At 42.8% G+C, this 17,686-nt stretch overlaps 1 protein-coding gene across 2 annotated transcripts in view; it reads left to right on the top strand.

Moving 5' to 3' along the window:
* The window catches only part of SLC44A4 (solute carrier family 44 member 4), a 55,283-nt gene that overhangs the window by 13,718 nt on the left and 23,879 nt on the right, over positions 1-17,686 (top strand). The window contains exons 1-4 of one of the 2 annotated variants that reach the window (XM_075186539.1): positions 2,626-2,829; positions 8,111-8,159; positions 10,639-10,712; positions 16,291-16,369. In XM_075186539.1, the coding sequence (XP_075042640.1) occupies positions 10,673-10,712; positions 16,291-16,369 (119 nt within the window). In that variant the 5' untranslated portion in view covers positions 2,626-2,829; positions 8,111-8,159; positions 10,639-10,672. Of the gene's footprint in view, positions 1-2,625; positions 2,830-8,110; positions 8,160-10,638; positions 10,713-16,290; positions 16,370-17,686 lie in introns of those variants that run through there. The other variant, XM_075186538.1, reaches the window with a different exon arrangement.

The raw sequence follows: 17,686 nt of genomic DNA, 5'->3' as shown, positions 1-17,686 counted from the left end.
TCCATCTTTATCTCCGCAGTCCCTCTTCTAAGGGTCTTATTTCAGTGCTGTTTAACACCCTCCTTCCTACCTCTGCCGACCAGAGGAACCCACATGTAGCTTAATGGGAACTAGATTGTAGCGAGGTCTTGGACCAGGAGGATTTCTCTGACATGGGAACAAGTTGCTGAATCTTCTCTTATTGTCTGTATTGAGGAAAATGTATATACAGGCTCTGTAGCATCTTCCCACTTTGGGTGCTTATTGGAAAAACTGCAGGCAACTAGGTGGAACTGTCCCAAACTTCCACTATGGACGGAGACCACAAATCTGATCTCTACCATCACTTGCACAGATATCCCTCATGGCCCAAAATTTATTTTGCTTCCCCTGCCAGTACCCAATGTCCCTAAACCATCTCAAAACCTGATCACGCAGATTGTCAGTACGGTCACATGACGGCAGCATCCTGGAAAAAAATCTCACTCCCCCTACTCTAATAATGGCATATGTACCAAATGGAATATATTACCACCAGTTTGGGGTCCCTGGACCTCACTTCACCAACAGAACCTGCTTAATTTTTAAGCACGGCCTCCTCCAGGCAGCCCTTATGAAGTTGTACTTGCTCATGGGAAACCACCCGAGTGGAATCTCCCTCTCCCCCATGCCCCTGCTCCTTCCTACTCCTGTTCAATTCCTTTTTGCTTGACACTTAACCCAACTTATATGAAAGAGTAGGCATCCTCCGGTTATGTGCTCATTATTATTATTTGGTTATTTTAATGTTTTATAATTGTTTTACTGAATGCAAACATAGTTAAGTCTCTTATTCATTGATGATCTGTTCTCCCTGTATATGAATTATTTTCGAAGCTTCCAATAAACCATTTAGAAAAAAAAAAAAAAAAGGATGTGTTTAATGAAATAAATTTGTAACCAAACCTCTGAGTCCTCGGATGTTTTCTGCAGGGGAAACACCAGAGCAAGGAATTAACCGGATTAACTACCTGGGTTCTGAGTGACCGTTGTATGCTAGGATAGGACCATGTTCTTTGATTTAGGGCATACTTTGGGTGTAAAGGCGTGCGCCAAGTGTCTCTTTTTGGGTGCAAAGGCAAGCAAAAATATTCAGTCCACAAAATGCACACAAGAAATCACCTCAAGCTACAGACAGTCACTTAAACTGAATCCCGGCCAACTCCTCCACCCTGGTCTAAAATTGTTAGAAATGTGCGTGATCATTATAGATGTTTTGAATATGACGATAGGGCTGTAAAAGTTACTGTCGAGTCTGAAAGGGCCCCATCTTTGTTCACAGCCCCTGAGGCTCACTATTCCTATACATGTTCTTGTGGTATAGTGATTTGTTAATGAAATCAGCAGGTGCATTGCAATGTTAACCTCATCTTGTCAAAAATTCTATAGAGAGCTACTCTCGTACCAGTTACTTTGCAGACTCTCCTCATTAACCCATTTCTTGCTGGTCTAGTTTGAGGAGGAAATAATTCCATTAAAATACATGTACCAGAAAAACGCCAGGTGGTGCGTCTTGCAGTAGCAGGAAGGTGAATGAGTGTGACGTAGGGGGAAGATAAGGGAGAGGTGTGGGAGATAGAGATGGGGTGGGGGGGTATAGCTTGGACAATGAATAAGAATGGAGACTAGAAACGTTTGGACGGGGAAGTGCAGGTTTAGGGCAATGGGTAATGATTGGGTATGACAGGTGTGGAGGGGGTTAAGTTACTTTATAGAGATCTGCAGTACATGAGCCTGGGATTGTATATATGGGGCTATAAACAGAACATTCATGACTGGTAATATAACTCTCTGCCTTTGTTCTTCTGCAGAACATTCTCTACCACACCTACACTCTACACACTGATACAGCAACCTGTTTGTACAAACACGGAAATATATATTTAGCCTCTATCTAATTTAAGGCTGAAATCAAGAGTGAAAGTGGTGGGGGCGGTGTATGGGTGGAGCAGGAGATAAACCGTGATGGGGCAACATATAAGAGGGGCACATGTGGGGTAGAGTAGGGGCTGCATTGAGGGCAGTAGATCAAGGAGTAAACGGAACAGGGGACTTTGTATACAATAATAGGGTAATAAAGCCCATCCTCACAAATGGTCCCAACACACGTTACTGCTGATATCCAGCCAGCTACAGCGAGAAGGAACAGCCTTTGTGTTCTTGCAATGTTGGGTGCACTAAGTCTGTGTATTTCAGGGGTTCACCCTGTGAGATAACCTTGTAAAGGTCATAAACCGTTGATGCTTCTTCCACCGCACGAGAAACCACTTTTACCCATTAAACTTATTACTCTAAATGAATAACGACACAGACACAGATTTAAATTTGGCAAATAAGGTCACAGATTTAATTATAATTAAAGTGGTGGCGTAAAACAAAATGCAAGAATAGCGAAACCAACCAATACAAAACCAAACGAGGGGATGGCCAAATGGCCCGGAGCCCACTAACCCAGGGTATCGTCCTTTACTGAATGGCCGACGTTTAGTCTGACGTCTGCGAAACAGACGCCCCTTCTGGAGTCACAATGACGTCTCCACACAGGTCAAGGGGTCCTCCGTAAAAAAGGACCAATAGCCACGAAGTACAACGAAGGGGGAAGTAACCTGCGGCCAATCGGCGAAATCGCATTGTGTTAGTCGCTGACCGTAATGCTTTCCTGCCAGCTGTGTCTAGTCTGTAAAGAGGGAGAAAAATGTCATAAGTATAACACAACACGCATCAACATTGCAAAGGGCCGTACAACAACGAGTAGGATCTAAGAATTCTATCGGCTACTACCAGATGTAATAACGTGTTAACCCTTAATAGGTAAGTGCATTGTAACACAAACGTTTAAATGCGATCGGCTAAAGGGCCACTCTTGTCAGTAGACATTCAGACCCCTTCTTGTTCAGTGATACATGTGATGGGGTGGGGGTAACAGGCACAATAAAGGTTAAGCCCACTTGGGGCCCCCTCTCATAGACAAGAATGGGGCTGGCACTTCCCCAAGTTTTGTATAAACATCACCATGTAGCAGCTGTATAGGTATTTGTTTTTTTTGTTCACTGTTAATTCCTTCAGTGTCCCTGAAAAGGGCTCTAACCAACCTAAGACTGATCTATGGATTCTTTCCTCTACTCCCAGTCTAGTCACTACCATATGCTATATTTGCAGAAACTAGGACATTTTGCATTAGTGGGTGACCACCACCTACCGGGCGTTCCAGACGGTCCGGAGAGCCAACCAAACTAGAAAGCATCAAACAAGTAAAATTCAGGGAGGGGGTCACCACTCATCTTTATTGGGATAGTTTAGGCATATGAAGAACAGTGACAGAGCCCCTTGTGTAAGTCCATTATCTCCCGACTTCAGGAAGCTGCCCACAACAGGGGGTTCAGGAGGACCAGGGGTCATACCCAAGCAGTGGATACCCTCTTAGGTGATGAGGGCTGGCAAACAAACCTGTCCAGAGTGTGGGTCCCCCTCTTTATCCGACACCCAACAACATGGTAACCAGGGAGGATTTAAAAGCCAGTGACAGAGCAAACTAGAGCCTTGTGTGACGGGACTAGCTGGGAATTAACAGTTCTGCAGGACTGTCTGGAAGAAGTATATCCCAATGTATAGTACACAATGGTTCACAATTTTTCTGGGACAATCATACATTTTAAAAATGACGTTCTTGGTAATGTCCCATTTTTTTCAGAATTGACTAATTACCCAGAGAAATACTTCTAACGCTAAGCCACACGTACACAGTCCTGTGCCAGTTGTGTCTGTTTCTTCATTACATAGATCACTAACATGGTGCACTTTAATAGCAATTTTGGTTCAGCTGATCACTTATAATCCAACGCTTAGCACAATTTCAATCATAACAGCAGCTCATAGTAGCGACTGCTTATTAAACAACCATTGGTAAACTACAGATATTTATCAGTAACTTTGGCAAGTCAAAAATTTGGAGGGTTGTACTGGTGACTTTATAAACTATTATATCCGTTGTTATAGGTCGGCGTTGGTCTTTTATTGTCGCACACTAAATGATATGCGGGCAGATAAGTAATAAACTATCTGGACAATCAGATGTGAGTGTGTGTGTCTTTAAATTTCATTCCATTATTATTCTATATACTTATTACCTACTCTTTTAATAAGTTAATATTTAATAAAGTGTAATATATACAGTGCAAAACAAATGACACTAAATGACATAACTAAATTTAGTAAACACATTGTTCAGATGCCTCTGCTTATCAGTGTAGTGTCCCTAGGAATTATCCTACATGATGCTTAGTTGACAACATTTTGTCGGTATTAAATATTTGCTGCATGTACATCTTAATTAAATGGTCATTTAAAGTCTTTTTGTCAGGGATTGCGGGCCCGTCAGGAAAGTGAGAATAGTGTTGTATATATTGAACAGAGCTGTGGAATACACCAAGTAGATTTTTGTTTATCATCAGTATTGTACAGATCAGCTTGTAAAGCTGTGACACCCAGAGGCTTGTAAATCCGATAAGGCGTATAGCCCCCTTCACCTCATGTGCTGAACACACACAGGCAGGAATATGACTAATCAATGTTGTTAACAGAATTCAAGGTTAAGTGTATCATTTCCGTGGTAATCAACTGATAACAGCTGTAAGTATATTGCAATTAACACATAACTCTGCTGATAACCCTGAACCTGAGACAAGGAAGAGGATTGAGAGGGGTGACAAAGTCACAGATTGTGGTAAATAGTTTATATGTTTATTAGGGTTTATGGATGGGGTTATCCTAATAAAATCTATGTAATGATTTAAAATGGATCTGCCAACTGTGCTCGTAACTCTCTAGTTAAATCTCCTGAGGCTCAAGAGCTCATATCTACCTTATAAGATAAGACAGCAGGCCTTGAAGATAGATCTTGCAGAAACCATATCGGAGTAAGAAGTTTGCTTGAATCAATACTTTCGGTTGACCTGGAAGACAATGTGAAAACCCATTTCCAGAAGCTCATCCCGAACACGTCTGAATTAGGCCTTTTAATTGACCATAACCACTGGCTACCAAGACCCAAATCTCCTCATCCCCAAAACACCAAGGAATGTCTTCCAACGCATGCATTTGTTCCAGACAGCTGCCGATAAGGATGTCTCATCAAGCTGATGATTTCAAGAAATGTCCATCTGCTTGTAGTCAACTCAACAGAACAAGGCCTTCAGCTGCTGAAGAAATGGAAAGTCTCACTTGATGCCAGTTCCCCCTTTGGTTGTCAAAAAGTGGAATACAGTTAGGCAAATCCCTACTTAAAAACCTAAAGATCCCCCTCCAATAAGCGGAAAAGGCTACACCCACCCACCAACTAAAAATACTGTTTTGATTGTGAGTTTAAGTTGTAATTATTTCATTTTTGGTCTAGTTAATTAAATGGTGTGCTGCCATTTGCTCTATACTTGGCTAGTGGACCTTCTACACACAAGAACTTGGTTATTTTTATACTATTTTATTTAGTCTATTCTATAAAGCCGTTTCCTTTTAAGGAATTTAAGTGGATAACGGACCAGTTGGCAGATGTACTGTATTAGTGGGAGTATCTGTCAAATTTATCTACAATTGAGTTACACAAACTGTGATCTCTACTTATTGTGGGGACTTTAACTCCAGAACCCAACCTAGATAAATCCTCTCTCCCCTCTCAAAGACAGGTGACTACCCCTGTATAACCTTTCTGAGGGGTAGCGTGCTGTCCATCCCACATCTATCTTGTCCACATCTATGTATTCTTGGTTGATGTTTTGTGCAAGATAAATCCATATCTACAATCCACAATATAGTACAGTGAGACCACATGCCCATTAACCGGAGGTGGAAGTCTTCACCTGGACCTTACCCTCCCAAATCATGGTGCCTGAATGAGCCCCTCGATTCAGTGTTGCAACTGCTAGAACCTTTAATTCACTTCTTCCAAGTAATCAAAGCAGGTGATCCTTCCCCCTTCATGGGTTGTTGTGCATTTAAAGCTGCCCTTAGGGGGTAAGCCCTTAAGCTGGGTACACACTACACGGTTTTCATCCAATAATCGTCTCAGTCAGCCGACATACGACCGCTCGTTCAAAAGTCGGGTCAGTGTGTGCAGTGTCACGATGGTCTAAAGTCTGCCCAAATGGACGATTGTCGCCTCATTTGGTTGGTCGTACCGTTTAATATTTTCGTTCCAATCCCGTTTCCGTTGTGTAGTGTGTATAAACTTCCGACCGATCCACAACAGTGAGTACGAAATTACAGGCATTGCTCACGACAGCATGGCTGTAAAAAGTCGCTAAAGGGACATCCGCTCTTCCCTTTATCGTCCTAAACAAGGCTAGTGTGTATGCAGTCCATGGACCGAGCGATCAGATCCTCGATCGCATGTAAAACCGATCGACATAAAAAGTTGGTGGAAAAATTGTGTAGTGTGTACCCAGCTTTACAAATCACAGAGGCTGTGTTGTTAGGAGAGTGACAATACTCTAATATCCCAAACACAGGCACTCAAGACTTCCAACAAATAATTTCTCAACGAAAGCAAACACAGAATCATTATATAAGTTAGAGATTCATGAAACTCCCTATTAATGTTTCACCTCAACAGAGCTATTGTTGCTATGAAACCGAAATATTACTCGAGAAGTAACAAAGCTGAGTAACAGACCAGAACACATCTTGGCCATAAATATAGCAGGAAGCAAAGAAATCAACTCCACTAAAATATCATATATCTTTGCTGATATTTACGCAGATCTGTATGAAACCTATCAATCCCCCACAGAGCAGATAGACGTCTTCATCAAACCTGACCCAAATCAACACACAAGACGCTACTTCAACCTTCTCATTAAAACTCTCCCCATTGTCACTTGTTGTCTATATTTGGGGACTTTCATGTGATCCTTGGCCCTCTTTAGCATTACTACATTTTTACCCATCTAATGGGGATAAATCTGTCAGATATTGAATTATCCACTTGCTACTTTCTGCAAAAGTACTAATTGTACCAGGCGGAAAGCCAGCCAGATACCCACCGTGAGGGAAATCATTGTAAGGATGCGATATTGTCACGAGATGGCAAAATATTCTGTCTAGAAACTCGTCGCACACATAGAAACTAAAGACAAAGAAGGAAATGTGGGCTAGGTTCTATGATACCCTTTGCTATGTTGATCTTCCTTTGTTGTTTGCAATCTCTCCCCTTTCTCTTTTCTGTATCTTTCTCCTTATGTTGAAAACCAATAAAAATAAAAGAATAAAAAATGTCCCTCCAGCATTTGTCACAAGCTTTTGCATCCCACTTCTTTTTTTTTTTTTTTTTTTTTTTTTTATACACAAATTAAGCACTGTATAGACCTATTCTGTTTGTCAGTAGTTGCTGACTTTTCACATCTCCCTTTCCCGAGATGCGGAGTATAGCTACGGGAAGTCCGGGGAGGGCACCACAACACCCATCAACTTCCCGAGCAGTGATGTAAATTACGTCGTATGGCGGTGGTGGGTGTAGCGTGGTGGTGTAAATCGCATCTGTATAGCTTGATGGGCGGAGCATAACAAAGCGAAACGCGTCACTTTGTTGGGTTCTGCCCACTGCTTCTCTGTCTAGCCTCAGTTCAGAGCGATTGTCAGACTCTCTCTAAATTCCAGGAGATCACCCACAGAATGGGGAGTGTCCCAGACATTCCAGGAGAGTTGGGTATTATGGTATGTCTGACAAAGTAGCACTGACGTAATGTAGACAGAATTGAAGTTGTTTGGTGCAGAGAGACAAGTTGCAGTCTGCATATATTGACAAAATAAAAAAGGGGAGCTAGTGAAATCACTGAGGCAGGAGGCATTGGGTTTTATTTGTTCTCAATTCTATGGTAGTAGCCACATAGAAGCAGGGGTACTATGGCTGCTTGGCTCACCTGCCTTAGTGGGCCCAAACTATACAATTAAGTTGTCACTGTCTTATACTATGTGATATCATAGGCTATCCTGTGATTATCTGTATACGGCGCTCTATTACCATGTATACTAATTGAGGATGCACTGGCTGTCATAAATGTCTAATTACAAGTCTGCTAATACCTCTCTCTTTTGCCCATAGGTGAACCGGCTAAATTTGACCCGAAATTCAAAGGTCCTATCAAATCTCGGTGAGTAAACCGGTTATACTGTCTGCCCAATCAGCCATCTTATGTCTGTCAAGTTAAATTAATGCAGTTATTGCCAGGGCTGCCAAGAGGAATTCAGGGCCCCGGTACAACAAATTCATGGGGCCCCCCTTATAGTTGAGTAAGCAAATTTTTTTTCCAAGGGTGTGGTCACACGATTGGGGGCGTGGCTAGCACATCGAAATCACTAGGTCCTGAATTCACCGGCGCATGACATTTGTACAAGCACTCCTGACTTTCAGGACATCTAGCACCCTTGTGTAGTATAGGAAGAATGCAGTGTGTACAGAAAGAGTTCAGTCTTGGCCTGCGCCCACTGGGCTCACCAAACATTGGCATTGTCCCTACTAGAATCACAACATTTCACACACTATGCTGCTCTGTCCTACCTGTTCTTCTCACTTTCTCCACCTGTGGCTGCTGGTTTCTTTAGTTGTGGCTTGTCTGGGTCCTGGAATGTTGGAGGACCTATTTGGGGGGAAAAATGGCTACATTTAGAAAATTACAGCCAGCCCCAGCGTTAAATCAATAGCACCCACAATTAATAATTAGGCCTTTCTCCAGCCCCAACATTAAAATAATAGTATTCACATTTAATAAGTAAACCTATTTCCCTTCCTGCAAACAGCCCCAGCAATACCTATTTCCCGCAACCATCATTGCCATTAAATAATTCATAGTCACATTTAATAAATAGACCTCATTCCCCCCAAACTCACCCCAACATTCAATAGACCCCAAACCACCCCATCTTAAATTAATAGTCCCCACTATTAAATTGCCTCACCATCACCCTACAAACAAAATAGCACCCATTAATTAGCCACCACCTACCTCACACTCACTACATTGCAACAAGCCCCCTGTGCCATCACACACATTACTGTGCCCCTTCTTCACAACTACACTGTGCCCCCTTATACTCACACTGTGCCCTCCATGCTGCTTTCCCTCCTTTTTCCCTCTGTGCCTCTCTCTCTTTTTATCCCTCTGTGCCTCTCTCCCGCTTTTTTTGTTATTCCTCTGTGCCTCTCTCCCGCTTTTTTTTATTCCTCTGTGCCTCTCTCCCGCTTTTTTTTATTCCTCTGTGCCTCTCTCCCGCTTTTTTTTATTCCTCTGTGCCTCTCTCCCACTTTTTTTTATTCCTCTGTGCCTCTCTCCCACTTTTTTTTATTCCTCTGTGCCTCTCTCCAACTTTTTTTTATTCCTCTGTGCCTCTCTCCAACTTTTTTTTATTCCTCTGTGCCCCTCTCCCTTTTATTTCTCCTCTGTGCCCCTCTCCCTTTTATTTCTCCTCTGGGCCCCCTCTCCCTTTTATTTCTCCTCTGGGCCCCATCTCCCTTTTATTTCTCCTCTGGGCCCCATCTCCCTTTTATTTCTCCTCTGGGCCCCATCTCCCTTTTATTTCTCCTCTGGGCCCCATCTCCCTTTTATTTCTCCTCTGGGCCCCATCTCCCTTTTATTTCTCCTCTGGGCCCCATCTCCCTTTTATTTCTCCTCTGGGCCCCATCTCCCTTTTATTTCTCCTCTGGGCCCCATCTCCCTTTTATTTCTCCTCTGGGCCCCATCTCCCTTTTATTTCTCCTCTGGGCCTATCATGATGGGGCTGATTTACATGTACAGTAAACATCAAATACAGTTTGATTGAAGAGGTGAAATCTTATTAGAATAAATCTATGTAAATGTTCCCATACTTTACACAACGTAAGATCTTTGGAATGAAATCTCCCTTTCTTGTGTAGTTAATATGAAATATCTCACTCTCTGTAACTAGCCTTTTTAGGCTTTCAAAGGCCCTCTGCCCTTTTATTTGAGAGGTTTAGTGCCAGGTAGTTTAATGTGCATGTGAAAAGGACTCCCTCCCCTGTTGAAACCTTAATTCAAATATATTTAGGTCTGTAATAACAGTAGTCCCATGACTTTGTAACATACATCACGGTGGCAGGTTGTAAGAAGAATCTTTGAATTTACCATTTTCCTTGGTTTGTTTCTTCAGGCTGCTATTAATGATTTACAATTCTGCACAGTGTCACATAACTTCCATGGCAACCACAGTGACATGGCACTTGATGGTAGTGAACAGATAGACTTTGGAATGCCCCTCTGAGCTCTGTCTGATCTGTATACTGTAAACTCTTCCCCCTCATAGCCCCCTCCATGATCTCTCATGACATTCTTAGAGCTGTGGGTCTGTGTGTGACTGGCAGCCATACTTTGCTGAATTATTTTGCTTTATAATCGATCCCACTTTATACATTTAATAGTAAAACAGACACTTTGAGGGTCAGGTCATGACGTGGCACACTTGGCATTATACATGTAATGGGATGGGTCAGGAAGGGAAACTTGACAGGAGAATTTGGGTTCATGCACAATACTCTGCTGCAGCTTTGTGATTTTATTGAATCCAGTCCTGTGTGTTTCTCTTCTTATGTCATTGATGGCCTCTATTCCTCTCTAGGAGCTGCACGGACATAATATGTTGTATCCTGTTTATGGTGTTCATCCTGGGCTACATAGTGGTTGGAATTTTGGGTAAGAAGACTAAACTTGTTTCCATATATAAGTAATTCTCATCCCAACATTCTGCTGCTTCCATCAAGTAATCTTCAATACTGCATCTTTAATGTATATATGTGCAGCTGTCTGTCAGTTATGACTGCTGCGACTGGAAACAGGTTTGTATGTGTTGTTCTGTAGTCTCCTGAACAATATTATCACTCAGGTCCTGTCCTCAGGGAGACTGTTCAGTGTAGTCTATTCCAAGGCGTGTGTGTGTCTTGTGTACAATATTCATAATAAGAACAGATACTAAGAATTGCACCAAGATTAAGAGAAGGTGCACTGTGTAATTATGAACCAGGTCTTTACTAAGGTGAGAAGCAGGGCCAATTTTTGGGGGGCTGTCCCAATGTGTAGATGTATGCAGGGCACCTGAGTCTATTCCGGAGTTAAATATATTCAGAAATACAAACAGTAGTCACTGATAGCTCCGTTCAGCCTTATCACTTGTACAGTAATGTATTGTTATGCCGTAAAAACACAGTGCAAATTAGCACGTGGCTCTTCTGAAGATGGGTGACACAGACCTGTTATCCTTATCACAAGAGATAAGTTTATCTGAATGCACTGACTGATCAATTCCAACAGACTGGCATCGCTTCCATGTATGTAGTATTCAGGTGTTCTTCTCTCTTTCTCTTGTTCTCGCTCTTGCCTTCTTTGGTTGCGCGCTCACTTGCGCTCTTTTTCTCTGTCTTTTGTTCTCTCCCTCTGCCCTTATTCATAAAGCCACATATTCTGAGCGCAACCCGCATTCAGTATTGTACACACGTATTTAGGCTCTGCGTACTCGCTAATTCATGAAGGCGTGGATCTCAAGAAACGTGCGCTACTACACAAGACGCTGCAGGGTACATCAAATACCTATGTGGATTATAAATTTGCAAAAGAACGTACAGGAAAAATGTTTTCAATTAATGTTAATAATAAAGGCATTAATGATAAAACTGTTTTAAGAAAAAATAAATTCTCCATGAAATACATTTATTAGACTGTTGTTAATGTCTATTGAGCATAAAATTAATTTTTACTGTTGCTCGTGATTACAAACACATGTTATAGCATGTACACAAGATTGTCATCACTACTGATCAGGACTTAGACTAGCCTTGTAGCTGGAGCAAGAAATATGGCAGAAAAACAAGTATCTTTGAGACGCTCATACCCGGATTCAGACGTGACTGTGTGAGTTTGCGTTCGGCGCGCCCCTACTGTACATTGACTATGGCAAAATGCCCCTTCCCTGCCCAGCTCACTCTCCGAAATCATAGGCTGTAGTAAGTGCCCTTTGTGTTCACAGAATCCTCTCCCTGTGCTGGGCATGCACAGAGTGATTGTGCGGACGATATGCACAAAATCGGCAGATTAGTGCTTTGATGAATCAGGCGCTCTCTTGTGCGCTTGCTCTCTTGTGCGCTCACTCTCTCTCTCCCTCATTTTTAGTGCTGTGTAAGGCTGAATTAGTTTTGCATAGATGTAGATATGAAAGCATATCTGTGTTTGCTAAACCACACGTCTCTGTGCGTGTACACCACTGCCACGTCACAGCGGAGCTGCCCAGGTTCCTGAACTAGATATGAGCCATGGAAACATTTGCTGAAAAAATTCCTCAGGGCCCGCTGCCAGCTGCCAACTGCCTTCCACTGCTCCCATGGCCGATGAGGTTATTGAGTATCACAGGGAGCTTTGCTGTCACTAACTCATTTATGGACTGTGGGACACACCAAGGAGATTACTGGGCTCCACAGATGGTTTTGGAGAGATCATTCTCATATTGCATGTCTGGCAACTGGGGGCTTTATAGGTTTTGCTCTTTTGGTTTAAAAGAAACAGAAAGTAGTTATTGGAAGAATGAGTGTATCACCCCCTGCTGGGCTTAGCTAGTATTGCAGCAGCTATTCCCATTATATCAGTGCCGTCCACTGTTTGCATATCTTCAATATAGAGATAGACAATAGGGGCCTGATTCATTAAGGATCTTAACTTAAGAAACTTCTTATTTCAGTCTTCTGGACAAAACCATGTTACAATGCAAGGGCTGCAAATTAGTATTTTGTTTTGCACATAAGTTAAATACTGACTGTTTTTTCATGTAGCACACAAATATCAACTTTAAATTTCAGTGTACAAATAAGCTATCAAGTATTTGTGTGTTACATGGAAAAACAGTCAGTATTTAACTTATGTGCAAAACAGAATACTAATTTGCACCCCTTGCATTGTAACATGGTTTTGTCCAGTAGACTGAAATAAGAAGTTTCTTAAGTTAAGATCCTTAATGAATCAGACCTTAGGTCTACAAAATTACTACAGCCAAGAGTGTAACTAAAGTCCATGTGACTGTTATGGGGTCTAGCAGCACAGGGGGGCCCGATCCCAGAGGATAAAAATGTGCATTAAATTATAAACCTATTACAGCTTCATAATACATTTATCTATGCACTTATATGATTTGAAAAAAATAGGATGATACCATAATTGTTTAAATATAATTCAGACTAATGTGCAAGAGTACTAATTGCATGTATAGCTCATGCTATTAGATACTTTTATGATGGCCCCATCACAACTTTGGAGCCCAGATATTTTAATTGTGCCCATGGACTGCAGCTCTACCATGACGGAAAAGTTGAGATGTTTGTGACCCTTGTAAAGAATTTGTGCGAGTGAATCATGCAAATGGTTACACATTTTGTTCCGGCAACAGAGTGTATCCAGGGCTGTGATAGAGGCAGCTGGCAGAGGCATTGTTAGGTTCATACTCACTCCTTTCACATACGTGAGGACCCTCATAAAAGAGTTAATTTGTGTGTATTATAGCTTCATAGCTGACAACATTTAAATATCATTTCCATATTTATGTTGCTGATGTGAAAAAAAACATCTAATGAACATCACACACAGCACTGTTCAGTCAGTACATAACGCACTACCGTCGCCATCATCATGTGCTTACTAGGCACTACAGTTGCCATCATCATGTGCTTACTAGGCACTACAGTTGCCATCATCATGTGCTTACTAGGCACTACAGTTGCCATCATCATGTGCTTACTAGGCACTACAGTTGCCATCATCATGTGCTTACTAGGCACTACAGTTGCCATCATCATGTGCTTACTAGGCACTACAGTTGCCATCATCATGTGCTTACTAGGCACTACAGTTGCCATCATCATGTGCTTACTAGGCACTACCGTCACCATCATCATGTGTCTATTAGGCACTACAGTCGCCATCAACATGTGCCTACTAGGCTTTACAATCCCCATCATCATGTGCTTACTAGGCACTACAGTTGCCATCATCATGTGCTTTCTAGGCACTACAGTTGCCATCATCATGTGCTTTCTAGGCACTACAGTCGCCATCATCATGTGCTTACTAGGCACTACAGTCGCCATCATCATGTGCTTACTAGGCACTACAGTCGCCATCATCATGTACTTACTAGGCACTACAGTCGCCATCATCATGTGCTTACTAGGCACTACAGTTGCCATCATCATGTGCTTACTAGGCACTACAGTCGCCATCATAATCAACATTTATTTATATAGCGCCAGCAGATTCCGTAGCACTTGGGAACAAACAGTAATAATACAATACTGGGTAATACAGACATACGTAGAGGTAAGAAGGCCCTGCTCGCAAGCAAACAATCTATGGGCATCATCATGCTAAGACTGAACGCCATTACTCTCTCCTAATTCTCCTTGATCTCTCGGCTGCATTTGACACAGTTGACCACTCTCTTCTCATACAAACGCTGCAATCCCTAGGTCTTCGAGACACAGTTCTATCCTGGTTCTCATCTTACCTCTCTAATCGCTCTTTCACTGTTAATTTCTCTGGAGCCACATCTGCTCCGCTTCCCCTATCAGTTGGAGTACCACAAGGCTCGGTGCTAGGTCCTCTGCTGTTCTCTATCTATACCGCTTCTCTTGGAAATCTAATAAGTTCCTTTGGCTTTCAGTATCATCTCTATGCGGATGATACCCAAATCTATCTATCCTCTCCTGATATCTCGACATCTGTGTTGTCCCGTGTAACTGACTGTCTTTCTGCCATTTCATCTTGGATGTCCTCTCGTCAACTCAAACTTAATCTTTCTAAAACAGAGTTAATAATATTCCCACCCGCCAACAAGAGCATACCTGACATTTCTATCTCTGTTGATAACATGACCATAAATCCCACCCCACAAGCTCGCTGCCTAGGTGTAATCCTTGATTCACGCCTATCCTTTGTTCCCCACATTGACTCTATATCTAAATCATGTTACATACATCTAAAGAACATTTCCAGAATCCGCACATATCTCACACAAGACACTGCTAAAACCTTAATTCATGCACTAATCATCTCCCGCATTGACTATTGCAATTCCCTCCTTACTGGTCTTCCCAAAAACAGACTCAAACCCCTAAAATCTATTTTGCATGCTTCGGCAAGACTGATTTTCCTTGCAAATAGCTATTCCTCTGTTGAATCACTCTGTATGTCTCTACACTGGCTGCCTGTCTTCTACCGAATCCAATATAAAATACTTTTACTAACCTACAAGGCCATCAACAAAGCTGCACCAACATACATCTCCTCTCTTGTCTCAAAATATCTCCCAACTCGGCAACTCCGTTCTGCAAAAGATCTGCGTCTCTCATCCACCCTCATTACATCCTCCCATTCCCGGTTACAGGACTTTTTTCGGGCTGCACCCACTCTATGGAACTCTCTCCCTCGCACAATAAGACTCTCCTCTGTTCTACAAACTTTCAAGCGTTCTCTGAAAACCTACCTATTCAGACAAGCGTATAATATTCCTCAACCACCATCTTAACCTCACTACCTTTAGCCTGTTACACAATTTCACACAAGACAACTACCCCCGGACCAACATTATTGTGTGACAGGATCATTTAGCTTATGAGTCACCCTACCTTTGCAGTCTGGCTGGGCCAAGATGCAAAATGTATACTTAACCTCATGTGTCAATCTCCCATTGTCCCATAGATTGTAAGCTTGCGAGCAGGGCCTTCTCACCTCTTTGTCTGTTTTACCCAGTTTGTTTATTAGTTTATTACATTTGTCCCCAATTGTAAAGCGCTACGGAATATGTTGGCGCTATATAAATAACTGATGATGATGATGATGATCATGTGCTTACTAAGCACTACAATGCGTCATCAGGCGCTTACTAGGCAAACATTTTAGTATTCATAACGTATTGAGAAACTTCCATTTCTGTTTTGTTGTTTCAGTATTCATGTTTATTATTTTGTGTGAAGTTAATTTGTGCACATTCAGTGAACGAGTATGTGGGCCAGCGAAATGTAAATAGTGCTAAAATGTCTTGTGGTGTTAACAAAAGAATTTGCAAATATAATGATTAGCAGTTTCGCAAAAAGTCACAAAATATTTGCTAAAATGTCCCAAAGTCTTTAACATTTAGGGCAAAGAAACACTGAAAACGTCATAATGAAAATCTAAACTCTTATCTTTCGTATTTTATTAAATTAGCATTACAGTCTTCTGTGTGTTTACTCTCCAGCTTGGTTGTATGGTGATCCTCGCCAGGTGATTTACCCTCGGAATTCCACCGGCATGTACTGTGGGATTGGGGAAAACAAGTGAGATATACTTCTCCATATTATTAATCCTCTGTGTTCTAGTTATTTTCTTCACAACTACATCTTCTGTTTCCTCAACTATGTCTTCACTTTGCTGCCTTCCTTTACCCACATGATGGTTCGCTATTATCCCTCCTCTCCACCTCTCCTACATGTCACCCAATCTCAACCACTCCCTTCCTACATTAACCCAACTATCAAATCCTCTCCACCTTCCCATCAGGTCACACATTCATAACACCCTCCACATGATGCCCACTTTCAGCTCCTGTCCCACATGAACCCCAACTTTCAACCTCGGTCCCCCTGCATTACATGATCATCCAACTCGTATCTCCTACATGCCACCCACTCCCGGCTCTGCTCTTCCTTTCTTATGTGAGCCCCCACTAATAATTCCCCTCTTTCTTCCCTTCATGATGGCCACTTACATCTCCTCTTCTCTTTCTTCTACATGACTGTGAATGCTGATCCCTCTGCTGCAGGCTGAATTTCTGTTATGAAATAGTACCAGATTGTATATATAAACATATGCCTGACCTGGACTTATAACTCTTCTGCTCCTCTCTGCTGCACGGCCTGGACTATGAATCCCTCTGCTCCTCTCTCCTGCATGACCTGGACTATGAACCCCTCTGCTCTTCTCTCCTGCATGACCTGGACTATGAACCCCTCTGCTCCTCTCTCCTGCATGACCTGGGCTGTGAATCCCTCTGCTCCTCTCTCCTGCATGACCTGGGCTGTGAATCCCTCTGCTCCTCTCTCCTGCATGACCTGGACTGTGAATCCCTCTGCTCCTCTCTCCTGCATGATCTGGGCTGTGAACCCCTCTGCTCCTCTCTCCTGCATGACCTGGACTATGAACCCCTCTGCTCCTCTCTCCTGCATGACCTGGGCTGTGAATCCCTCTGCTCCTCTCTCCTGCACGACCTGGACTGTGAATCCCTCTGCTCCTCTCTCCTGCACGACCTGGACTATGAACCCCTCTGCTCCTCTCTCCTGCATGACCTGGACTATGAACCCCTCTGCTCTTCTCTCCTGCATGACCTGGACTATGAACCCCTCTGCTCCTCTCTCCTGCATGACCTGGGCTGTGAATCCCTCTGCTCTTCTCTCCTGCATGACCTGGACTGTCAATCCCTCTGCTCCTCTCTCCTGCACGACCTGGACTGTGAATCCCTCTGCTCCTCTCTCCTGCATGACCTGGACTGTGAATCCCTCTGCTCCTCTCTCCTGCACGACCTGGACTGTGAATCCCTCTGCTCCTCTCTCCTGCACGACCTGGACTATGAACCCCTCTGCTCCTCTCTCCTGCAC

Source organism: Mixophyes fleayi, chromosome 9 (assembly GCF_038048845.1).
Source record: "Mixophyes fleayi isolate aMixFle1 chromosome 9, aMixFle1.hap1, whole genome shotgun sequence".
NCBI lineage: Eukaryota > Metazoa > Chordata > Amphibia > Anura > Limnodynastidae > Mixophyes > Mixophyes fleayi.
The sequence above is the reverse complement of the archived record's forward strand: the minus strand, read 5'-3'. Positions and strand labels throughout refer to the sequence as shown.